At 43.5% G+C, this 27,294-nt stretch overlaps 1 protein-coding gene across 1 annotated transcript in view; it reads right to left on the bottom strand.

Moving 5' to 3' along the window:
- LOC311244879 (copine-8-like) overlaps positions 1 to 27,294 on the bottom strand; it is a gene marked incomplete at its 3' end in the record, with an annotated part of 270,083 nt that overhangs the window by 76,751 nt on the left and 166,038 nt on the right. Inside the window, exons 7-10 of the mRNA XM_084334565.1 lie at positions 5,238 to 5,301; positions 3,964 to 4,067; positions 2,682 to 2,786; positions 1,260 to 1,301 (exon numbers count right to left, since the gene is read on the bottom strand). Of these exons, the coding sequence (XP_084190691.1) occupies positions 1,260 to 1,301; positions 2,682 to 2,786; positions 3,964 to 4,067; positions 5,238 to 5,301 (315 nt within the window). The remainder of the gene's footprint in view (positions 1 to 1,259; positions 1,302 to 2,681; positions 2,787 to 3,963; positions 4,068 to 5,237; positions 5,302 to 27,294) is intronic.

Raw genomic sequence — 27,294 nt, 5'->3', positions numbered from 1 at the left:
GGCTGGGCGATATGACGATATTATATAAATATCGGGTACAGTTCATTCACGATACACTTTTTCAACGTATCGTGGATATCGTGATGTTTTGCCCAAGAGGATTGTGTCGCGTCAATCTGTCCACACGTTACTCGTTCATATCTCAGCCCGTGCTGAGATATGCCCATTCCGCGGTCTGTTAATAAAGTTTTCAATCAGACAGATGTATGGAAAGGCTTTTATTATAACATTCGTTGTAGTAAAATCATTATGCCTCATTTAGTCATATCCTGTTGAGCACTGGTCTCCTACTCGACGGCCGCGGGGAGCTAACGATAGTAGCTTTGTTGACGTTGTTCAGCCACAGGACATTCAGGAAGTAAAAAAACTAGGAGCTTGCCGATTGGTGCTAAGAACAGCAGGGCGGGTGCAAGCGCTGTGACGTAATTGGCAGACTCGACTGTCAATCAAAATTATATGTTTCCGTCAGAATGAATGAGTGAAGACTTTGTTAAAGGGTTGCAGAATGGGTACAATACAGTACAGGAGGATGAAGACCAGAAAAAGACTTTCGACTTTTTTACATAAGGGTCCTCCATTTTCAATTCATCAAAACATTTAGAGACATACATATATACAGTAGTTTCATTAAAATGCTATTGATTGATTGATTTAAAACTTTATTAACATATTGCAGAATGGGTACAGTACAGCTCAATACATACAATTGTTAAGGGGATGCAGACCAGAGAAAGACTTTAGTCTTGTTTACATCAGGGTCCCCCATTTTCAATTCATCATATTTCATATCTAAATCATATAATATCTCATTGCTAAATATATGCAATATATAATCTAATAATCTAAATCTAATATATAATATAAAAATGCTAAATGCATGGGTATTTTATTTTGTCTTTAATGTTAGCTTGCAAAATCAAATACTGTCTTGGTAAGCCTCATAATGAATTGTTTGGGGTAAAAAAGAAAAACATCGTGATGTGTATCGTGTATCGCCGAAAGGTCAGAAAATATCGTGATATCATATTTAGGCCATATCGCCCAGCCCTATGAGGAATCACTTAATAGTATAATAGGGGGCGATGTGTGTGTGAATGGATAAAATATGAGGAACAAAAAGCGCTTTGGATAAAAGTGCTATATAAATGCAGCCATTTACCATTTAATAGTGACATGAGGAATCACTTAACAGTATAATAATGACATGAGGAATCATTAACATAGTGACATGTGATATCACTTCACCGTATAACCCTCACCCGCCATCTCTATCCCAATCGTACACCTCCACCTTGATGCTCCTGTAAGGGGGGGGGGGGTGGAGAGAGAGATAGAGAGAGAGAGGGGAGGGAGAAAGAGAGCGAGATAGGGGAGAGAGAGAGAGGAGGGAGGGAAATTCCATTAAAAACCCAATTAGCGCACCGATTTAGAATCTCTTTTCTGGTTAAAAAGCCGTTCATCTGTGTAAGAGGGTGACTGTGTCTGTAGATGACCGGGGCCACAGAACGGTTGGGAGGAAGTCTGATGCTGGGGGTTCACAGGAACTGGAAGATATGATGGGTGAAAGAAGCTAATTTAGAACCAACAATTGATCATATTCACACAGACGCCACTTTGCTCTTAGATTTCGCTGTGTCCCTAAAGGAATCCCACCGTGTGAATATGGTCAAAAATGTGTGTGGGAAAAGAACCAACTTCTGAAGCTGGAAATAGTGATCTCTTCTTCAGCTGCGGTCTTAAAAGCTTATTCTTGGGTTTCATTATTCCTTTTCACATGGTTTTCAGATGGTTGTTTGGCCTGAGTGCAGTCTGAGAACCGGGAGTATGTGACTCGGTTCAGGCAACCTTATGCTAGATGAATGTGAGTCATACTACCATGTCAAATCTTTGATAAAAAGAATCTTCATTTAGCATTAAACAGTGTTACGGTGATTTAGGCGAGATCTATGTAACGTGTCGTGATTGTCTCCATTACTCCCATTCATTTAGCATTATTGATGTTTGTGTGGTTACCGGTGGTCCGAGAGAACCCAACCATGGCACGCATTCAGGCCAAAGAGCCATCTAGATATCGTATGAAAAAAGCATTTCTCTTTTGACTGTGTTTCTAATGTAGGTCAATGTAAATCTCAGATGAAGAGTGCTGAGGCACCCAGTAGAGATGATTGGATTCATGGTATAATAATCACTAGATTTTATACAGAGGCAATGCATTTCAACCCGGTCTCCAAAGGCAATTTCCAGCACAATGAGAGTGAGAGAAGAGTCATAATCTCACTCACTTCAATGCGGGGATAGTTAATTTCTTCCGCCCCTCACCTGCTCTTATAAGTTAAAAGTCATCGTGAAGCACAATCCTACCCCTGAGAGAGGGAGGTCATTAAAAAGTATTGGAGGCTCATCACGCACTGTCCTGGGTTCTAATCCTGCCCGTTGTTGCCGTCATCCCCCTTCTCTCTACCCCTGATTTACTGTCACTCACTATAATAAAGGAGAAATGGCCTAAAAAGTTTGGAATCAAGTGTGAGTGAGTGACTCCTTCCTGCCTCCTTTTTTCCTGAGATGTACTGTACGTACTAATAAAGGAATACATAGACAGCACAGCCGTCAGCATGATCCATCCACTGCCCCTTTCATTCAGCTCCCAAGATGAAATAAAGGAATGTGTGTAGACACTGTACCTGTCGTAGTCTCCGTTACACAGAGCCCTGACGGGGATTTTGAAGGCCTGCCACACTGGATCCAGAGTGTTCTTCACCACCTCCGTCTTATGGGAGATGGTATACCTGTGGCAGGTAAACACACACACAACGCACGCATGCACACACAGTTTGCAGTTGTCGAACTTCGCCAAACCTTTTCAAAATCCCCGCAGTGCATATGACCACTGAACACTGAACACTGATCTCTCCACACACAAGCACACATGAACACACACACACACACACACACACACACACACACACACACACACACACACACACACACACACACACACACACACACACACACACACACACACACACACACACACACACACACACACACACACACACACACACACACACACACACACACACACACACACACACACACACAGCACACAGCACACATCCTCACTTGCACTCTGTCACTCACAAGCACACTACAGGTCACTTAAAAAAAAAATCACTTTCAAAAACATAACTGTATATTGTATAGTATATTATATAGTATTGTATATAAGACTCATACAATATATATACCTTAAATTCTTAACCTTAGCATTGTATTGTATTTTATCTTAGTACTTTTTATCATGTCTATTTTATTATCTATTCTATTCTATTATTTGTATTTTTTGCACAATCAAGGCGGGCATGGCCCACCTTCATTTCACTACATGTCTCGTGTATGTATGTGACGATTCGAATACATCTCTTGAATCTTGACCTGTCAACGTGTCTGTTTGTGGTGTAGTGTAGTGTGGCGTGGACGTATCCAGTGTGTAAGAAAGGTTTGTCCCTCTGGCTGAAGAGAGCAACTGTTAAGTTCCGTGGTTGTGCTTATTTCCGTGGTGCAGAGGGGACTGCCGCTCTGCCCTGCAGCCCAACATTTGGAACTGCCTCAATAACAAGTCAGCTGCACAAAAGAACGATGTGTTAAGTGCAATACACTGACACTGACTTGGATAAAAGCATCTGCAGACTACTCGTTCCTTTCATCTCCACTAATCCTGGTGTCTGCCGCCCTGCTTTCTGTACAGGTCACGTATATACACACAGAAATATTATGTAACTTCAAAAGAGAGTTTAGCTCTCATATCCTCCCTACTGTAATTGTGGACTTTTTGGAGCATGAATGATATCACTCGGCGTCTATATGCATTTATAGCCTATGGACACATAGCCCCCACCCCATCTTTAATGTCACATAGTGGTGTCTAGAAATAGGACGGAGGGGGGAGTCTTCCTGTCGACTTACGATCCGTCTTCATTGCTGCGGTAGAAGACAAGGAAAGGGTCAGATTTGCCAAAGAAGTCTTTCTTATCCAGCTTGTTGCCGCAAAACTGCAGCATCACTGACTCCTGCATGAGATGAGGGTAGACACCGAGATAGAATTACAAGACAGTGATAAGATAACCAAACACTGAAGTAAATTAAGATTATACAAGACAGTAATAACCAAACACTGAAGTAGATTGCGATTATACAAGACAGCGATAATCAAACACTGAAGTAGATTAAGACTATACAAGACAGTGATAACCAAACACTGAAGTAGATTACGATTATACAAGACAGCGATAACCAAACACTGAAGTAGATTAAGACTATACAAGACAGTAATAACCAAACACTGACGTAGATTAAGACTATACAAGACAGTAATAACCAAACACTGACGTAGATTAAGATTATATAAAACAGTGATAACCAAACACTGACGTAGATTAAGATTATACAAGACAGTGATAACCAAACACTGAAATAGATTAAGATTATACAAGACAGTAATAACCAAACACTGACGTAGATTAAGATTATACAAGACAGTAATAACCAAACACTGAAGTAGATATACAAGACAGTAATAACTAATAACCAAACATAACCAAACACTGAAGTAGATTAAGACTATACAATGTGTGGCACTATTCCAAACCAAATCAAAACAAGTCATATTGTTGAGGAATATCTTGAGAGGTTGTGAGATAGAGAGTTGACAAAGCAAGACTAATACTAAATTTTACTTTCCTTGTTGTACATGTACGTGTGTGTGTGTGGGTGTGTATGTGTGTGTCCCCGACATGCCAATCCAGGAAAGCATTTACCTGTCTAAACTAGTTTAGTATGCTTTGTTTGTCTTTACAGCCCCATATCAGTACTTAGGACAAAAGCTGCTAATATCAAAAGGGATTCACTAAAAAACAGGCATCTCACGTATTGCGTCACGCACCGCGCCCAGTGGGCTGTTAAGATGAGGCTTGAGGTCCAATAGGGTAGGGGGGGATCTATACATGAGATGCCTGGATTTTAGGGAGTCGCACCATGTCCAATGGGCGGTTAAGTCGGGTTGTGAGGTCCACTGAGTTTAAGGTTGAGGTACGGGTGGGTCTATACACGAGATGCCTTGATTTCTTTTAGGGAGTCCCAGTTACAAAAAGTCAGTTGTTGGTGACTGCAGTACAGTAGTAGGAGTGTGGACGAGTGAGTTATTCACAGACTGGTTGAACATGGGTCAAGCTCCTCCTTACCCTGCAGTTGCTCAGCTCCTCTGCTCTCACTATAAGAGTGCCACATTTCTTCCCTGGGATTCCACTGGGAGAAAGACAAAAGAAATACTTAATTAAATGGTAAATGGACTGCATGTATTTGGTTCTGTTCCGTTAGGGGCTCTGCTTGGCATCACTACTGCACTCCCTCGCGTACGTGCACGCGTACTGAATACAATTCCACAAATATACCTTTAATACCAGTATTAGTCTGACCACACCCCTCATCAGCTTACCTTCATAAGCAGGTGTGTGGTCACCTGCTCTCCTCCTTCTCGCTTTCACCACAAGGAAGTGCCTCGGTAGTACCCCACTTGACGTGTTGTTAGTTGAAAAGAGTTGTGACTGGTTTACATTGTGCTTAATCTTTTCTTCTCTCACATCTGTTGTACAAGAAAAGGTTGGGTCATAATGTATTCCGCGGAGAGTAGACCCGCTAGACCTACTCTTCACCACCGGTTCTCCATTCCCGCCTCCGTCGTGCGCCTCGGTGCTGGGCTGTTGCCACTCTCGTGGTTGCCGACCCAGCCCGGGAGACTGCCGGTGGATAGTTTTCCTCACCGAAGAGCCGAGGGTTCGGTGCCGTCGCTCCGGCGATGGCCTGATCTCGACTCTGGTTCCTCTGGTTCTGGGGAATCGCCCGTTGATGAACGGGGGATTGTTTTGGAGCCGGAGGATTTGCGACGCAAACTTTTCGCGTCTGCTCGCTCGCGTCGCAAGATGGTGGCGTGCAGACGCGAACGGCCTGGGTTTGGGGAGCTGCTGGAGACCAGCGAAGATGCGTCCGGCTCGGGATTTCCGATGGAGACTGAGGACTTCATGGACGAGGCGGACGGATTTTTGTATGAGGGCCCCGTGGAGGAGAGTATCCCTCCTCGGGAGACCCCGGAGGGGGGGGAAATGGCTCCATGGGGCGCCCTGTTCGAGGATGTCGAGGAACCACCATCGGCAGGATGCCCTACTGTCGGCCGCATCGGATTGTGGCTCCTTGACCAGTCGCAGCCTGCTGTATGTGAGGGATGCAGGGTCGGTGGAGGAAGGTTCGCAGGGGGAACTGCGGGCCTTGTTTCCCGAGCTCATGGCGGTAGCCGCCGCCGCAAACGGTGTGCCGCTGCCGCTGCCATTGCCTGCACCTGTCCCTGATGACCTCATAGGCCATCTCTGGCAGCGTTCCCCAGTGAGAGGGGTGGACGTTGTCTACCCATTTTTCCCATCGATGGGGGCCTATGTTCGTCGGGGTCAGGCGGTGTCCAACATCATGGGACTAACTCCCGCCTACGTACCAGTTACGCGGGTGTCGGGGTTAGTCAAAGGTATGGGGGAGGGCGTGCCTCGGCTTGACAGTCCGATGGCCGCGCTCCTCTGTCCGGATATGGTGTGGGAACCCCTATGCAAGCCGGTCCTCCAGGGGAAATCGGCTAGGCGATTGGCTTATTGGGGTGACCAGTCATTCATCGCTGGTACACAATCGCTGGCTGCGGCGTCTAACATCGCCCACCTGGCTAGATTTGTATCAGGGATAATGACGGGCGGCACGGATCTGAACGAGGTGAAATGCGATCAGATCACCCAGGCTGCGGGAGCTGTCCTGCACCTTTCCCAGGTGCTGGCCATAGCCATGGGGAAAGTGCGCGCCCTGGCCACCCTGGGCCAGCGTCACCTTTGGCTGGAGCAGGCCCGTGTGCCAGAGAAGAAGAGAGCTCCTCTTCTGACGGCCGCCCTCTCCGACGCTGGCCTGTTCGGGAAGGCCCTGCAGTTGATGACCTCAACATGCAGAGAGATGGCAGAGGAGAGATCCATCCTCCAACCCCATTTTCCGCCTCCCGTCCTTGCCGGTGGAGGCAGAAGGCTTCCGCGACGTCGAGCTGTCTCCGTCGCCGCTACCACTGCCTCCGCCGCCGCTGCTGGCCCTGCCAAGAGGGCCAGGGGACGAAACGGCGCTTCGGCCACCGCCGGCCCATCCCAGACCGGAGGAGACGGTAGGGAACGTCGTGTCCAGCAGACTGTAACCTACCGTCCCTCCGGGGCTCCCCGGGGTGGCAAGACTCGAGCGGCGCGAGGTGGCAGACGCCGTTAGGAGTGACTTTTTCCCCTCTGTGTCCCCTCTCCTACACCCTTCCCGGCCCCTCTATGATTTTGTGCCTTAACATTATTTAGTTATTTAAAGGGGAACTATTTTACTATTTCTTTCACTATTTGGGCACTTTTACACAATTCCTGTGAGTCTATGGAACACCTCTGTAATATATATTTTTTTTTATTCATTGTTTTGTATTTCTAATCAAGTCCTCAAAAACAGCATTTTTCTACCTCAAGATTTCGAGCTGTTTTGAGCCTGGGCTCCTAAACCACTGCGCCGGGCCTGCTGAGCGTCGTGTTCGCCTGAACATTAACATGCAGCGGTGACTATATGACATCACATATAGGCACATTTTCAAACGACTCAGTTCAGTGAGGGTGAATATTGTGAGAGGAGAATTGGAAGAATGCACCAATATGAGAATTTTGAGACATAGATCCTATTAATATAAGTTCACATAGCTAGGAAACAATGCTAAACACTCAAAAAGGCCATTTATAAGATAGTTCCCCTTTAATAAAAAAAGTTCCCCGACATAAGGGGGACTGTGTTTTGGCCGAACAAACTGTGTGTTTCTTCAAACAAATCATATGGTGGGGTTGTGTATATATGAATCTGCCCTGTTTTACGTTGTGGGGTGAGTTGTGTTGTGTTACGAGGTTAAGCAAGGTCTGCAACGTACACTCGGTAATAGGTTCTATTTAGCTTGATGCTCCACATGCAGTTAGAACTGGTGTTATTCCATTGCTTTAACTAAGTATATGTGTTTTCACAATGCTGTGTTGTTTAGTTGCAGTAATACTCGTACGCACACATTTCACGGCCTAGCCGTTTACTCTCGTTCAGCGTTTTTTCCTATGTATGACATAGGCAACGGGTATAGGATTCACGCACAGGCGACTTGTGTTTTGTTGTAAAACCTTTTTACATTTCTTGTAGGTAGCAGGCATTGTATTAGCTTCACTATGCTTTGCTTTCTACCGGAGGTTTTTCAAGATGGCTACGGTTGTTTTTCTGTGTGTAGGGATAAAGGGTGTGTTTTCGGGAGGGGGTGTCGAATAAACCCCTCCTTTCCCACTTGATTGGTTTAGGGGATTTTTTATCTTTTCTGCTGAGCCAGTCAGGGCCAAGCCAGTGCTTGACAGGGGGGGGGGGGGGGGGGGGGGGGGGGAAAGGGGTATTCTACCGACTCCTGTTACATGACAGGATCCGGTAGGTTTTTCCCCGCCCGTTGTAGCGTTGTTGCTATGGCGACGCCTTCCATGAGCTGGTGTCTTAAAGATGTCGAGGTTGGGCGCAGGGCTCACAGGCCTGCTGCGCCCGGTTTATGTGTCAAACTTGAGTCTATTGGTCACGTGTCTCACAGTTTACATATCTTTTTTCTTGACCATAGTCTCATGTGGGAAGGTGTTTCTGGGAGGGTCTTACACTCTGATTAAAAGGAGTGACTGGATTAAAATCATGTGAAAAACAGGGTTTTTACTCCCAGCTGTGCAGTTGGGTCATACGGGTGATGCCTTTTCTTTATTTTTATAAAGAGTTGAATGTGTCTTGATGGATTGGAAATGAGGGTCCCTGATGGAAACAAGACTAACGTCTTTCTCAGGTCTGCCTCTCCTTATCCTATTGTGTGTATTGCCGTACTGGGTTGTACCCTTTTCTGCAGTCTCTTGGGTAAATTTTTTCATTCATTCATTCATGGAGTTGATTGCATCTCGCCCCTCTTGTCGTTTCCCTGGGCGTCTTGGGGATTCAATATGGTGGTCTAAACGGCCTATTGTTGATGTGGGTATGTCCGAACGCACACATAGTGCTGGCTCAGGATGTGCTTTTGGGCCATTGGCTGACTAGCGCGCCTTGATTGCTTGGGTGAAACAGCGTTTTTATGGAGCAATTGGGATGGGGGTTTTTCCTCTTCCGACACCCTGTGTGGTTGTCGATGGGTTCCCGTTCATGTCAGGGGATGGTGACGGAATGGGTCTGGACATATGGGGAAGGGTCTCACGCCCTAGGGGTGGGCCACCGGGCGCGGTTCATACCGACACGTCTGGGTGGCGCCTTTCTTTTTTATGTTGGGATCAACACGCATATCTGCCCCTTCTCCTGGGGTTGGCAGGTCGGCGTGGTTAGGGCACGGGACTGGTTCTGGTCGCGCTGGTCCAGATCAGTTGCACCCGTTGTCCGCTGGGGATGCAGATCTGCTGTTCTGGTACCCTGAGGGATTTGGGATTTTTTCAGGGGGAAAAATACTAGGTAGGTCCGGGTGTCACAGGGTTGAGCGTTATGGAACCCTTGTTAGGTGCGTTGTATTCTGCACTGTCGTAATGGCTTACGGCCGTGCCGACCTGTACGCGTCCGATCTCGTCGGATCTCGACCGCTGTGCGGGTTGGTCTTGGTTGGTACTTGGTTGGGTGACCTCCTGGGAATACCGAGTGCGGGGTGCTGGGGCTGGTCTTCCATTTTTACGCTCTTCTCTTGCGCTTGGCGCTGAGGGGCCTGTTGGGGTGGTTTTAACCTCCTCGGGGGACCCTGTGCTCCCCGTATCACCGGGCCCGGTCCGGGGTGATGCTCGTTGACCCGTAGGCCCGGGATAGCCCTGTTGGAAACCGGAACACGGGCTGCGGCGGTGCCGCAGATGTGTTTTTGGGGTTCTTTCCTGAGGGGTTATGGGACCAACCATTGCATGGGGTAATGCCTGGGTGGTTGGTTCTCTGGTGTGTTGCTGCAGTGTCAACTCCCGGTTCTCCGGTTGAGGGTGCCCCTGCATGTTCATGACGTCTGCCGATCGTATGGGCTTTTTCTGTGGGCAGCTGTCAGGGGTCGAGTGGTCTAAGGATCCCACTTCTGACATGCTGTTTAAAGGCTTGGTTATGCGACAACGCCAGCTTACGCCCCTTCCGCCGGGGCGGCTGTTTTCAGCTGTCCTTTCTGGCGCCTGCCTCGTCCGCAGTTTCCAGGCTTGGGTTGACAGCCTGTTGCCTGGTCTTTTTCCCCGGTGCACTGCCTGCTTCCTTTGGTTAACTCTTGTGTGTTATGACCATGCTGTCTGCCTGTTGCAGGGCCTGTGTTCCAGGCGGTGTGCTGTTGGGGAGGACAGGGCCCGCTCGGCTGAGGGGCCTTTGTCCGAATACGCTGGCGATGTGGGGGGCGGGGTCACTAGGTGCCCACCTGGTGGGGTCTTGATGCTGGCATCGTGGACTTCTCCGGGCCCCCATTCCAGGGAGTCCAGTCCTTTTGGTGGGTCTGGGTCTTCCTTCGCGCTCCGCTGCTACGGCCTTGCCACGGGGTTGGGTTTGCCCTTGATCCCGTGATTCTGGGGGCAGTGACGAGGTTGTTTCCTACGTTCGTTCCCGGGTGGCATGCGGGTTGTGCGTGGGTGTAGTCGTGGGGTCAAGCCACGGTCTGCTCACCCTGTGCGTTGGGTTGCTTGAGTGCCTCTTCGCACGGTCGGGTTTGTCGCCCTCCCGTGAAGCCCCTAATAGGCTCGGCCCTCCCTGTTCTGATGGTTGTGGGGGGCTGTCAGCGGGGTGTATTTGTCAGCCAGCGGCTCCGCTTGGCCTCCCTTTGTGCAGTAGTGATGCCAAGCAGAGCCCCTAACGGAACAGAACGTTAGGTTATGGCTATAACCAAGTTCTGTTAGTTAGGGGTGACGCTTGGCATCAGACGGCCGCTGCAGCCCTTGACCTCACCTTGTGGTGAAAGCTTGGGTAGGAGGAGAGCAGGTGACCACACACCTGCTTATGAAGGTAAGCTGATGAGGGGTGTGGTCAGACTAATACTGGTATTAAAGGTATATTTGTGGAATTTTATTCAGTACGCGTGCACGTACGCGAGGGAGTGCAGTAGTGATGCCAAGCGTCCCCCCTAACTAACAGAACTTGGTTATAGCCATAACCTAACGTTATTACAGGTAAGCTGGTCAGTGACAACTCATAGGAAAGCAGAGTAACATTCTAACAGTGTCCTCTCTGTGCATTACTACAGTTGTGTATTTTAATAATAGGGAATTTCTCAAGGAACCACACTTTAATATCAAGATAATAATAATATCCCATATTAAATGTTGGGAAACTAAATGCATACTAACACATATAATACACATACTTCAAAACTAGGGCTGTCAGTTTATCGCGTTCATTCGATTAATTAATTACACCGCAAATTATCGCGTTATGAAAATTAACTCAAAATTAATTAAAAAAATATATCTCATTCATTCCATAAGAACGTAGAATACACATTTACAGACTTATTTTTTTATATGGTCCATTTGCATGTTCTTGGTATCTGATTCTAGGGACATCTATGGATCTCAGGGAATGTATTCCCAGTGTCAGAAATACTGTGTCTGTTACTAGGCTTGAGTAAATTGTAATGAACCAAATGAGAATATCAATTACATTTTTGACTTTGACTGTAAATAACACCATGCTAAAATTTACCAGACCTGAAGAATCTAAGCAAATGAATAAATGGAAGATGATTAAACAGAATGTTTTGTAGATACAGTACTGAATTCTGCCATCCGGACACATGCCATTTGAAATATGATTATATAATATAGAATATCAGGCCTAAAATGGTTATGCGATTAAAATGTGATTAATTAGATTAATTAATTACAAATCCTGTAATTAATTAGATAAATGTTTTTAATCGCCTGACAGCACTATTCAAAACGAAAGCACTGTGCAACTGTGTTAGTGCATCCAGTGACATTTCAGATGCAAGATGTTTGTTTACACACCAATCCGTTGAGGCATAGCACTCAATAACGGCAAGAGAGACCGACCACTAAAAATAGACTCAATTAATGCCATGGATCCCTGGGCTTGATTGTGAGCTAGGAGGGAAGGGCAGAGACAGTCTCATTGGGCTAAGTAGTGCGAGGAGTCCTGTGATGTCAAAAGGGAGAAAAGGGGCTGTAATGTTCACAGGGAAAATGTATGTGAATTGAAGTGAGTCTCTGATACCCCCCCCCACTACCCCCCGCCCCTCCGCCTCCTCAACGGTCACCTGAGAATTGGTTTGGGGTTCTTTGATGCACAGAGAACCACTCACTGATATTAACACAGTGGGTTCTTTGATGCATGGAGAACCACTCACTGATATTAACACAGCACGAAACCGCCACGCTCAGGGGACGCAGGGAAGAGAAATGAGACAGAAACATAAGAAGGACAAGGAGAGGCGGCTGGGTGGCGCAGCGGACACTGCACTCGTCACCAACGCAAGAGACACCGGGTTCGAATCCGGCTGTCGGCGTTGCCTCCGGCTTGGGCCGGCCGTCATACTAACTCAATTGGCAGAGTTAGTCGATGGGTGGTAATCTGAGCCTCGTTACACCTCGCCAATGAGAGTCCGCGCTGGCAGGTGAAAATATGTGACAGGCTGCCTCTGCGTGTATCGGAGGGGACACGTGATGCAAGGCTTCTATCCTCCCTACAACTGGCCAGTGGGGGGCATATGCGAGCAACGTTCAAGACAGGGGAGGGGAGAATTGGCACAGCGAAATTGGGATGGGAGAAAAATAGAAAAAGAGGAGAAAAAGTGGATCAAGAAGGACAAGGAGAGACAGACGGAGATGGACTGAGACACGGGACGAATAGAGTCAGTGAGAGAATAAAAGACAGATAAGCCAGAGGAGAGGAGGTTAAGGAGAGAAAGGAAGAGTGTGTGTGTGGGAGGGGGGGGATGGCAGCACACAGGGATTAGCAGTCAAGAGTACTGGACAAGAGCCTAAAGCTGGCAGAGGTTATTCCATTCCTAAACGGACTCGCTGCTCACCTGTGGAACCGAGGCTCCTCTGATAAACAGCTCAACTGCTAACACTGAACAGTTACTTAACTTCCTTTTATTCTAGGAACCAATGAATGCTTGATGTCTAATTTCTATTCATTTTTTTAATGTTTTTTTATGCCAGCGAGTACGGATTAAAACGAGCTAAATCCGGCATATTTCTTTGAACCCCTTAAGGCCGACAGGCCTGATATCGGGCCAAGATTTATTTCACGTCATAAATAGATCAATACATTCCGTCATAAATAGATCAATACAAATCAATACATGTTGTTTTTCTTCAAACGTAGCCAAGAGTTAAGACCATAACCCTATCAAAACAGCAGTCAAAGTGTATATATTTTTTGTTTATCAATGATTTTAAGTGTTATTAGCGAAATATGAGTTCATAAATATCTTGTCTCATAAAAAGTATCTGTACTTACAGTAGATTTCATTCACGGTGAAATCGGTGGTCACGATCCATAGATGTATGACTTGGCCATAATAAGGTAATTTATATGCCTGCTATTCTATATTCTTATATTCATATTTCAAAAATTGCATGTGTCCGGATGGCAAAATTCAGTACTGTATCTACAAAAAAACATGTAAATCATCTGCCCTTTATTCATTTGCTAAGATTTTGTGTACACTTGATCTCAATAAGGTGCTGAATTAGCTCAGTGGCAATCTTTCACGTCTGGTCAATGTTAGCATTGTGTTATTCACCGTCAAAGATGGCCAAATTATTTTAAAAGATTATTCATATTCTCCTTTGGTTCATTACCATTTACTCAAGCATAGTAACAGACACAATATTTCTGACACTGGGAACACATTCCCTGAGGTCCATATATGTCCCTAGATACCAGGAACATGAAAATGGACCTTGTAGAAGTGGTGCAATCTTCCATTTACTTGGGTATGTACTTTTAGGTGAATTTTCTGAAAATATGGCTAGGGCTTAAGAGGTTAATGTGCAGTCCCTGTCAAATACACAAACACACATTTCCCCCCTCATTTTCTATACTGTAGGTCTTTGGAAAGAACATTCTTTAGGGATGACTCACTACTATTATGCTACTAACATACTGTACATGAGAGCTTGCATGCAGCTCGCATGCTCTGACATTGCGTGCTGGAGCTCCATAGAAGTAATTGTTTCCATCATGGTACCGTATACTGTATATGGAGTATGATACATGTTTATCTTCATGGGCCGTCGGTTTTATCAATTCGTCCCCCTTGTGTTTTTCATCTGCCACCTCGGATCATGTGCTCTGGCGAGTGTTTCACATGCGGTCATCTCTTTTGCCTTTTGCTAGCATATTTCTGCGATATGCGTCCACGTCACTGAGCATAAGTGCCGTGCTTTTGACTGGGCGGCCTCATGTAAATGGATGTGCTTCAGTTGGAGGCAGTGAAGTGTGTACAGACAGAAACACAGATATCTCAAACATTCTGAATTTATGCCTAAAATATCATACAGTATCACAATATTATTTTGACAGTATAAGGGTATGTGACGGTATACCTTTCCAGTACAAATTACAATGTGATATGACATCTTTTTACATCTTTACCTTGTAATACAATTGGCATGCTCTTATTTAATTCAAATGGTATATTTTCTTAAACTTTTTAATACTGCAGCAAGGAATCTTTTTTTTATTAACTTTAAAATTATACAGTATATATATATATATTGATATTCCGATTCTTGGGAACCATCATCTCCCATGACCTCAAGTGGGAGCTGAACATCAGCCCCCTCCTCAAGAAAGCACAGCAGAGGATGTACTTCCTGCGGCAGCTGAAGAAATTCAACCTGCCGAAGACGATAATGGTGCACTTTTACACAGCCATCAAAAACCCCAAACTATGCAGGTATATTTGAGTCCTTCCCTTATTTGTGGAACATTTATAAAATAAAAAGTAGTCCACTTTGAAAAAAGACTACCATGTGTAGACCTATTTGAAATAAAACACAGAAGAGGAGAAAAAACACTGGCATCTGTAGACCTACTTTAAAATAAAACCCCAAACTCTGCAGGTATATTTGAGTCCTTCCCTTATTTGTGGAACATTTATAAAATAAAAAGTAAATGTTTTGTTGTTCGCAAATTTCTCACCACATATATATCAGGCATACAGGTAAGCCTGCATCGTTAGTCGTGAAAGCTAATTAATCTGTCCACTGAATTAAACCCTCTATTTTCCTCGGAGACTTTCCTTTTTTTGGATTTATCCATGGTTAGCTTACTGGGGGGTCGAAAACTCAAGATTAACCACCTGCAGACGGCAGGGAGAGGCGCGGGGTGTGACGTATATTTTAGTTGACAAATTATTTTAGTTGACGAAATATTTTTGTATTATCACCTCGATCTCCAAAATAAGAGGTGTTATAGGGTTACTGTAGGGTTTCTATAGGGTTTCTGTAGGGTTGCTATAGGCTTGCTGTAGGGTTGCTATAGGCTTGCTATACACGAATCCGGTGAAGTACCAGTTTACCAGTCGCCATTACTGTGGTTGCGCAGTACTACAATATGCGGCGCGCGTTGGAATGTAAGCTGTGCTAAGAAGTGTACAATTTTCTACTTTTATCATTTTAACATTATTCAACATTACTGTTGACTAGGGCTGTCCCCGACTAAGGATTTGGATGGTCGACTAGGATTGGCCAAAACTTGCCGTTAGTCGACTATTGGTCGACTAAAAAAATATATATATATTAGTGCTGTCAAACGATTAAAATATTTAACTCGATTAATCGCATGATTGTCCATAGTTAACTCGCGATTAATCGCAAATTAATCGCATTTTTATTTTTAATTTTTTTTTACCTTAAACAGATCTTTTTTAAGTTCCAAGTTTTAATACTCTTATCAACATGCGAGTCAACAAATGCTTGCTTTGTGCAGCCATTTAACACAAAAGGATGACCCTCATGCATTGCAAATTTGCATCAAATTCAAAACAGAGTGATGCACAAAATAACTTAAAAGAAAATAATAATTTAAAACAATGAATAAAGTGTGCATGAAATAATAGGGGAAAGAAAACGTTAGGAACTTGTTACATTCACACACACAAGGGCTGATTAATCACACACCCCCCCCCCTCTCCCTCACACACACACTCTCCCAGCTCTTTTTCTCTTTTGCCCCTTCCTCATCTCTCTCACCCCCCTCTCTCTCTATATCTCACACACACACACACACACACACACACACACACACACACACACACACACACACACACACACACACACACACACACACACACACACACACACACACACACACTTCAGAAACAAACATAGTATCAATGAGAGCATCAATAATACACCCGAGTGAAGTCTAGTAAAAAAAAAAAAAAAAAAAAAAAAAATAGTTAATCTTGAGTTAAAAAAATTAGTGGCATTAATAGAATCGGGAGTTAACGCGATATTAACGTGATATATTTGACAGCCTTAATATATATATATTTTAAAACTTTATTTTTTTAATCATTCCATTTGGGCTGTGGGGGGTGCTTAATGTCTGAAGGAGTCGACTGAAGGCTTCTTGTCCTCTGCAAAAGCATGCAACTGGTCCACTGATGGATACATCTTGATATTTGTCTAGTCTAGTGTGTTCATTAGATGGGTGAAATCCTCTTTCAGTGCCTGTGTGCCTGTTTTCGTAGGCAGTTAGCCTCTGGTATGCGTGCCATTAGCGTTAGCCACGCTTCTAGGCTTCAGCCCTACTGTTGACAAGCAATGATGTCTAGGAAGTCGGGAAGAAGCTGTGCAGTCCTCGGCTGCTCAAATAGTAGTGGCAAACTTCAAGTTTGGAAAAAGACTGAAATAATAATAACAATAATTACTAATTAGGGATGTCTGATATTATCGGCCTACCGATAATATCGGCCGATATCGGCATTAAAATGTGATATCGGAAAATATCGGTATCGTTCTTTTTTTTTACATTTCTATAACCTTTATTTACCCAGGCAAGCAAGTAAGAACAAATTCTGATTTTATTTATTGTCAAAAGTATGCATAATGTTATGTTAATAAGAAATATGTAATGTTAATTACCTGAAATGAGGGTAACCCTGCATATATCGGTATCGGTTGATATCGGTTGATATCGGTATCGGAAATTAAGAGTTGGACAATATCGGTATATCGGTATCGGTAAAAAAGCCAATATCGAGCATCCCTAACAATAATGACAGTCCAGTAATTAAATCAAAATGAATGTAGATTAAAAGACATAAAAATAATAAATACAATACATGTGCTCTTGCTCGCTCTTCCTCGCTCTTTCCTTCCCCTTCCCTCCCCCCCCCCCCCCCCCCCCCCCCCCCCTGCATATATGTACCAATAAAATACTACCGTTTGAACACAAGGAGCATCGAGAGTCTTGTCTGAGACCCATTAGGTGCAAACGTCTAGGAGTCAGGTAAGTCCTATGAACAAAATTAAGATTAATCTGTTGGTGATCTGGGTTGCGTGATGATAGCCGAACGTTTGCCCAGACTGCATCCCAATCAAAATCTACTTCCAAGTTTGGGATATCCTTCCTCCAAACCGAGTCTAGGGGAAGGACCTCATATGAGGACGTAAGTAAGTGGCGATAAAAGTCAGAGACGAAGCATCTCGATGTCTCCATGTCATAAAAGAATTTGTGAAATCTGTGGTGCTCAAGTGGAATATTTAATGGGACTCTGTGAGCCCTCAAAGCTGCTCTTTTTCTGTGTGTCACGCCATATCCGGATCACATGTGTAATAAGAGGGCCAAATCTCAAGTTGCATTGCTTAATTGATAAGTTGGTGTATACTATATCCTGCAGTCTATGTGGTGCCACTATGTTCTCCTCTAATGCAGGGCTGTACGTTAACTTTTTTTGCACATAGCACTGGTGCTACAGAGGTTGATCGTTTTGTAGCACAGGCCAAAATCTTGTAGCACAAGTATAAAATGTGTTATATTTGTAACAGTCACAAATGTGCCTATTGTATTTGTGTTATTTAGTTGCAGTGCCATGTTTGGCTGTCATTTTATGCTGACAAGTTGACGTCACACAGCCAGACACGTTACGTGTAAGGAATTATGGGATTTGGTGTTGGGTGTATGGACTCTACTAGGGGTGGGAATCACCAGTTTCATCACGATACGATACGATATAGATTCTTTGGACAACAATACGATATTTGCTGATATATGCCACGATATGATACGATGCAGGTGCCTGCAATCGATATGAGACGATATCATAACATAAGCCCATTTAACACAATCAGTAACATTTAGATCAACTCAAAAAAGGCAACGGAAATATCATTTGACATTTTTATTTTTGACCTCTTCCAGACTTTTAAAGGAAAAACAATCTATTGTTTTTAATACACATAGACCTCCTGTTCACTGTAAAGTGCCACGTTTTGATATATTGAGCTTTAAACTTTAAGTTAAATGTTTTGGAACTCACAACACGCAACCGTTTTATGTTGCATGATCATGAATACATTTATTTTGTATTGTATTTTTTATGTTTAAATATCAACATTATCTGTCCACCCTCAGTACATTTACTATCAATATAATATACTCGTCTGACTTCATGTGATCTTTCCAAACGCACACACACACACACACAGAAGGGAGAATGTCTGCCCCCTCCTCCTCACTCTGCCCGTCTGCTGTTCTCTCTATATAAATATGGCTATGAACAGCTTGTTGTTAGCTCATGCTAACGTAACGTTCATTTCGGACTTTATGACGCGAGGATTGCAAAGCATGTTATATGCATTTGACCCGTTGCCGAATAAAACAGCAGGGATTTGTTTTGGGTCGCGACAACACTATCCACTAGCTCTGTTTCAATGTCCGCGTTCCAAACGCTGCTGAGACGAGTCCTGCTCACCTGCTGTGTTGTGAGCTGAGCCGAGCGGATATGATCGAGCTGAACAAGTTAATTCTGGGTAAAACATTCATCTTAACTATTGACGCTCGGGCCTGTAATGAGTTTTTACATTTTGACCACCTGCCGAAGTCATTTGTGATCCTATCTAGCAATCCGGAATAATTATACTTCACCGTTTGGCTTATAGTGGGGAATATTTCAACTCCAAGACATCTAAAGTGTTCTACCATGGGTATATTTGCTGGGAGGGTGGTAGCCACATTAAAAGGAAGGCAGATTTTGGCCAGTTTATCTTAAATCCCGATAGATTGCCAAAATCATCTATTACTTTGAGAAGATGAGGTAGGGAGGTGGTAGGGTTTTCCATGAACAATATTACATCGTCTGCATATAAGCTAATGTGATGCTGTGTGCCCTTAATTGAGATCGGCGCTATGGACTGGGATTGTCTTATGTATTGTGCTAAAGGTTCTAGGGATAGAGCAAATAGTCCGGGACTAAGAGGACAACCCTGTCTGGACGAGCGCGACACAGGGAAGTGTGGGGAGCAGAATTTATTTAAAATCATGGCAGATGGATCTGTATATAATACTTTGATCATATGAATGAACCCATCTCCTAACCCCATCCTTCTAAGTACTGCCCATAAATAAGACCATTCCAACCTGTCAAAGGCCTTCATCGCATCTAAGGATAATACAGCTCCTACGACTGATCTTACATTTGAATTTCTTTTCTAGTACAAATGTTTGGATCGAAATGCTGATCGGTACTTTGGTAGTTCGTTCAGACGGGAGAGGACAGAGGAGAGGAGAAGGGGTGTTCGCCTCCTTTTTTGCACTCTTCTCCCTGATTTGTAATAGCTTTTGGCAATCTGATGTACTCCAAATGCTTTTCCCTCCCGACCGATTAGTACAGCCAAAAACTTGGCAATAATTGACCATTTTGAGCAACAATGACCAGGAACAGTTGCTAGTTCGCTTGCGTTGGATATGTTCAGTATCTCCTTTTTCACCGCAGTAATGGGGGCGTCGCTAGATGGCGGAACACACAAATTGGTCGGCGGATTTGTGTATATAGGGTTGCTGTATGGTTGCTGTAGGGTTGCTATAGGGTTGCTATAGTGTTGCTATAGGGTTGCTGTAGGATTGCTATTGGGCTGCTATAGGGTTGCTATAAGGTTGCTGTAGGGTTGCTGTAGGGTTGCTGTAGGGTTGCTATAGGGTTGCTATAGTGTTGCTATAGGGTTGCTGTATGATTGCTATAGGGTTGCTATAAGGTTGCTGTAGGGTTGCTGTAGGGTTGCTGTAGGGTTGCTATAGGGTTGCTAAAAGGTTGCTATAAGGTTGCTATAGCGAGGATGGCCCAAACCGTCCTTTGTTTGCCATTGTAGCCTGTTTGCAGTCTGTCATTAGGCTGCTCCTGTTTAACTATTCATCTCATCTGACTGATGGAGACGGCACCATGCATCCACTCCATTTCCTCGAGCCGGGCTGGGCTGGTCTCGTGGTCGTATATACTCTAACTTCATAAGCATCGATACAGCAATATATGGCAATATTTTACATGCCGATACAGATACACTGACGCCAAGTTTCGATATGTTTTTTGTTGCTTGGCAATCCCATTATCCCATTGCACCCAGGTTACTAGCTAGGACACCAGGGAGAAGAGAATGAATCTCAAAGAGGGGGCTCCTTTATACCCAAGAGAGGGGGACACACACACCATAAAATGGAGGTTTAACAACAAGGAGGGGACAAGGGAAGGACTGAACATTTGGGGGGAAGGGTAAAAGAGCTCAACTGAGGGAGAGGACGGTCTTATTCCTCCACACGACAAAGGGTTAACCCTTTCACTACCACACTACAGGATGTTAACCCTTTCACTACCACACTACATGAGGTTAACCCTTTCACTACCACACTACAGGATGTTAACCCTTTCACTACCACACTACATGAGGTTAACCCTTTCACTACCACACTACAGGAGGTTAACACTTTCGCTACCACACTACAGGAGGTTAACCCTTTCACTACCACACCACAGGATGTTAACCCTTTCACTACCACACTATAGGAGGTTAACACTTTCGCTACTACACTACAGGAGGTTAACCCTTTCACTACCACACTACAGGATGTTAACCCTTTCACTACCACACTACAGGAGGTTAACACTTTCGCTACCACACTACAGGAGGTTAACCCTTTCACTACCACACCACAGGAGGTTAACACTTTCGCTACCACACTACAGGAGGTTAACCTTTCACTACCACACTACAAAGGGTTAACCCTTTCACTACCACACCACAGGAGGTTAACACTTCACTACCACACTACAGAAGGTTAACCCTTTCACTACCACACTACAGGAGGTTAACCCTTTCACTACCACACCACAGGAGGTTAACACTTCACTACCACACTACAGAAGGTTAACCCTTTCACTACCACACTACAAAGGGTTAACGGGGGGAATAGACTTCCGGTTACGCTACAACATGTAGCACACGCATTTTGCAATTGCTCCGCTCCCACTAACGCTAATTTCGTTTAAAAACATTATTTGGACAGTAAAGAAAGAGAATAGACCACATCGTATGTATTGTTAAGACCCTCTACTAACCATATCAAAAGACAATATGGTTAAAGGTGGAAAGAAGGCAGAGAAAATAACTACGGCAACTTCAACGGCGCAGGACGTAAAAAAACGAGATAGACGCGTCCTAACCGTCGCTGGTTCTGAGCCGACGGCGACAAGCTCCGAGGAGGAGAAGGAAGAGGACAACGTACCGGGATCATCGATTACGGTCCCCGAAAGAGAGTCAATAGAGACCAACATAAAAGAAGGTACAGATTCAAGCTCCGTGAGAGGGAGAGCAGCCAGATTTATGGATTCCAACGTCACTGCATCTATCTACCATATGCCGTCAACTGAAGAAAGCAGAAATCCACCCGATTTCAACACACTGTCTAACCTGATGGTAGAACAGTCTAACCTGATGAAAGAACAGTTAGAACAGTCTAACCTGATGAAAGAACAGATGGTAGAACAGTCTAACCTGATGAAAGAACAGATGGTAGAACAGTCTAACCTGCAGATTACACACATCAAGGCGCTCGAGGCAAACGTCGAGGCTAAATTCGATCGCATCGAGGCTAAATTCGATCACATCGATGAGAAATTAGAAGAAGTCAAGAAAGCGTTCGATGCACAGTCAGAGCGAATCACGACAGTGGAGATTTCGGTGACAGAAAACACAAAAGCAGTCAAGGCGAACGAAGGTATCATGACAGAGATGGGAGAAGAGATGGAAAAAGTTAAAGATGAATACCGGAGGGAAATAAAATTGCTTAAAAACGAAGTGATGGAGAGGCAACTAGAAACCCATCGTTACCACAGGCGGAATAACATCCGCATTGTGGGGCTTGATGAATCAGTGAACTGCGATGACATCAACTTTCCAAACGAGTTATCAACGATTTTGGAAAACTCCGATCCAAACAAAGTGCCAGAAGTGGAACAAGTTTACAGAATTGGTTCCCAGGGGCAAAATATCAACGGGCCGAGAGTCATCATTGTCACTCTGTGGAAAACTACAACAAGGGATGAAATCATCAAATATGCTCGCAACCAACGTGGGAAGCTGAAGTATGGTGATAAACCAATATTTATCTACGAAGATTTGAGCAGAGAGGCCATCATCCGACGTCAACCATACAAAGTTGTGATGCAAAAGCTGTACATAGCCGGCCACAAGCCAAGGCTAGCATATCCGGCGCTGTTATCATTCTTGGACAATAACGGCCGCAGGTCAGGTCCATTTACACCCTTTGATGCTGAGGATTTCCTGATTCAAAATGCAGCAAATAACCCAAAGCATGACGGAAATGCCGGAATCAGTTAAGCCTCTCTCTAAATATATACCAGTGTTGGAATGACTTTATTGTGTTCATCAATGAGGTCATTCCACCAGTGTTGGAATAACATTGTTGTGTTCATCAAAGTAGCAAACGATATGCAAGTCGTCTATAACAATGTGTACTGTGTATAATACGATTCATAATACATTATAATTTCAGTCTCTGGTCTCTGAGGGGACAAATAAATATCAATGCAAAAAGATCTATCTGGAATATTCTGGGTTTATCGCTCAAATGCCCTGGGTCTCTTAGATCATTCTGGAATGTAAAATAGTCTAGGCACTAGTATATTCTACAACCTTCTAGAATATAAGGCACCATGACAACGAAGCATACAACTCTAACAATAACATTCGGTGTGCATACACATAGCATATAATAAATTAAATTAAGTGCAATCAGCCCTTAATAATACTTTAAAATTACCCACACATAAACGTATGAGCACAGCAAGGTTATTCTAACAATTTAAGTAATCACTCCATTAAAGGCACATTGAAGCGCTAAAAGGCGCTGCTTTTCTATCTTATCTAATCAATTAAATCGGTTCTAGTGGCCTCTCCACGTTGATAATTATTTATCTCTTATTCCTTATCTATATCTTTCCATTGATTTTTATTTTATTAAATTTTTTCTTCTCATCACCCTATATTTTTTAAATATAATTTAACTTACATTGTTCTTTTCCAATGTTCTTCACATTAAGGTGTCAATATTACTATATATTTTTTAAATATATTGTAACTTACATTATTCTTTTCCAATGTTCTTCACATTAAGGTGTCAATACTGATCTACAATCTTTTCCTTTTTTTTCCCCCCACACGTTGGTGGAGGGTTCAAAGGAATATGTCGATAAAGGTTTATTCTCTTTTTATTTTATTTTTTATTTTTATCTTTAGGTTATTTATCACAATACTTCATTACAGTAAGGGAAGGTGCAAGACCAAAAGCGACATTCTATTGCAATAGAATGGAAATGTTAGATCCTATGGCAATGAGCATAGGAAAATTAGGATTACAATGCTCAGGTTGGGCAATCCGGTGGACCATGGGAGAAAGTCAATCGCGGAGGATGTGTTCTTGGAACACAGGCATGTTCGACTTTCTGGGAGAGGGGAAAATAGGGGATTTTTATTTGTATATATATATGTTTTTAAGCTCAGCTCTCAACGGGACCTCATTAATTGGATGTGCATCTATTGTAGCTTCATACTCCAGAAACATTACCAAAAACTACACGAAAACATGCATAGACTATGGCTAGTTTGAATATAATGGTATGGAACACCGGTGGGATAAACAAACAACACAAGCGCAAAAGCGTGCTTACACTGATGAAAAAAGAACATGTGGACGTGGCACTATTAAGCGAAACGCACATTTTAGAGGGAGACATAAATACGTTAGCGGATAACATATACCATAATATTGGTCACTCTTCTTTTGCTACGAGAACTAGAGGGGTAGCCATAGTCGTCAGACGCAAATTAAATATCGAATTGAAAGGGGTATGGTCGGATGCTGAGGGGCGCATAACTATAGCTAGGATTATACACAATAACAGGAAAATTGCATTGGCAGCGGTATATGCCCCGAATTTGTACGAAGTGGGTTTCTTCACTTCACTAACAGGAGAAATGTTAAACCATCCCGAGTACTCATACATAATAGGTGCGGATTTTAATGCCATTTGGAACCCAAGGATGGACAAAACTTACCTTTCCTTCTCCAGCGAACAAAAGAATTCATCTAAAGCATTAAAAGATTGGTCGAAATCAACAGGAGTAACTGATTTATGGCGTTCACTTAACCCCATGACCCGCAAGTACTCCTGTCGTTCGGCGAGACACAACACACTATCCAGAATTGATTACGTCTTTGCATCCCCGAGAATATTTGATAAATACGAAGTGGAAATGACACCCAATGCGCTATCAGATCACTGCTACTTAATCCTGAAAGCAACATTTGGTACATTATCTACCCGGGCCCCAAGATGGCGTTTTAATTCGATGCTGCTTAACAACAAGGAATTCATTACACAAATTAAAGAAGCTCTCACAGTATTCCTACAAGATAATGCTAACTCGGTGCAAGATCCCAGAATATTATGGATGTCGGTAAAGAGTATGATCAAGGATTTCTCGGATAGATTTACCTCCATATTGCGCAAAAATCAAAACACAAAACTGTCTGAAATGGAAACGCTTTACTCAACGCTTTTTAATTCTTTAAAATACAACAACTCTACTAGACTAGATAACCAAGTTAACATTCTAAAGACCGAGATCAAAGCAATGTACAGACAAAAATCGGAATTGCAAATACGCAGCACTAGACAACAGCAGTACTTCCAAGGTTCTAAACCTAGTCACCTATTAGCCATGCGACTAAGAATTAATGCAAAATTTGCAGATATAACTGCCATTAGGAAACAACAAGCTCTAGTAACAGAACCCAAAATAATAAACGATACATTCAAAGAATTCTACTCCGATTTATATAACTCAGAAACGACCTTTGATCAAGACAAATTAGACACATATCTTAATCAAATTACTCTCCCTAAACTTACGGATGAAGACGCTAAACAGTTAGAAGTACCGATCACATTAGAAGAACTCAAGAAGGCCATATCCGGAATGAAAAACGGCAAAGCTCCGGGAATTGACGGTATCCCATCAGAAATGTACATTTCTTGCTGGGACATATTTGGACCCTTATTACTAAATATGATCTTATACTCAGTCAAAGAGGGAAGCTTCATTGAACACCAAAATACCGCACTCATTTCAGTTCTTCACAAAAAAGACAAAGACCCCACTGAATGCGGTAGTTACCGTCCTTTAAGCCTCCTCGGAACCGACGTCAAACTGTACTCTAAGATATTAGCCATCAGATTGCAAAAGCATATGACGTCTTTAGTTCATACGGACCAAACAGGCTTCATAAAAGGTCGCCTGATCAATGATAACATAAGGCGAATACTGCACGTACTAGATACAGACAAAGAGGACATCACACCTAAGGCGATACTATCCCTGGATGCTATGAAAGCATTTGACAGGTTGGAATGGTCGTTTCTATGGGCAGTATTGGAAAGGATGGGGTTAGGAAAAGGTTTCATTGATATGATTAAAGTACTATACAAGGACCCATCGGCCATGATTACAACAGGCACAATCATTTCCAAAATCTTTCCGGTATCACGCTCTGCCAGACAGGGTTGCCCTCTTAGTCCCGGACTATTCAATTTATCATTAGAGCCTTTAGCACAATATATAAGACAATCCCAATCCATAGAACCAATCGTAATCAAGGGCACACAACAAAAAATTTGTTTATATGCGGACGACGTAATATTGTTCATGCAAAACCCCAACACCACATTGCCTCATCTGCTCAAGTTGATTGAGAACTTTGGTGATTTATCGGGATTTAAGATAAATTGGCCGAAGTCGGCTTTCCTTCCACTTAACACCCCTGCAAAAAAAGATATAACCCTCCCAGGTGCGATACCGATGGTAAAACATTTCAGATGCTTGGGAGTGGAAATATTCCCCACCATAAGACAAACGGTGAAGCACAATTACACAAAAATACAGAACAAAATCAAGGACGACCTGGACAGGTGGGCAAAACTTAAAAACTCAGTACAGGCAAGGGTATCAATAGTTAAGATGGATGTATTACCAAGAATCAATTTCTTCAGCTCAATGCTTCCGTTACCTCCTCCAGAGGGCTACTGGAAAAGATTACAAACCTCCACATACAAATTTATTTGGAATAACAAACCACCTCGCATAAAAAGATCCACCGCACAGAGAAGTAAAGCAGACGGTGGCATGGCAGTCCCAGATTTTTTACAATATTTTAATGCCTTCACATTGAGACCATTGAAGAAGATATGGTTTGACCCCGAGGCTTTGGTATCTTGGAGAAAATTAGAAGAAAACATAGTAGCCCCACAGAGATTGAAAGACATAGCATACACTAAACTTTCAATCAAGCATTGTGAGCGAGAATTTGGCCCAATAATAACCCATGCAATCAGGACATGGCGGGAAACACAAAGGAAATTTCCTAACAATCAAGTATGGCATAATCACACTCCCATATTCAATAACAATGCTCTCTTAATGGGAAAACGACCTATAAGATTCCCTGTATGGGAAGAAAGAGGCATACACTCATTAGGGGATATTTTTAATAACAAGGGCCTCTGTAGTTATGTCGAAATATGCATAAAGTTTAACCTCACCGAGTCCACATGGCTTTTTTACATACAGTTACGACTTTGTATGAGATCTCACGGTGTTCCATTACACA

The sequence above is a fragment of the Notolepis coatsorum genome (genome assembly GCF_963971535.1).
Source record: "Notolepis coatsorum genome assembly, chromosome: 18".
In the NCBI taxonomy this organism is placed as follows: domain Eukaryota; kingdom Metazoa; phylum Chordata; class Actinopteri; order Aulopiformes; family Paralepididae; genus Notolepis; species Notolepis coatsorum.
The sequence above is the reverse complement of the archived record's forward strand: the minus strand, read 5'-3'. Positions and strand labels throughout refer to the sequence as shown.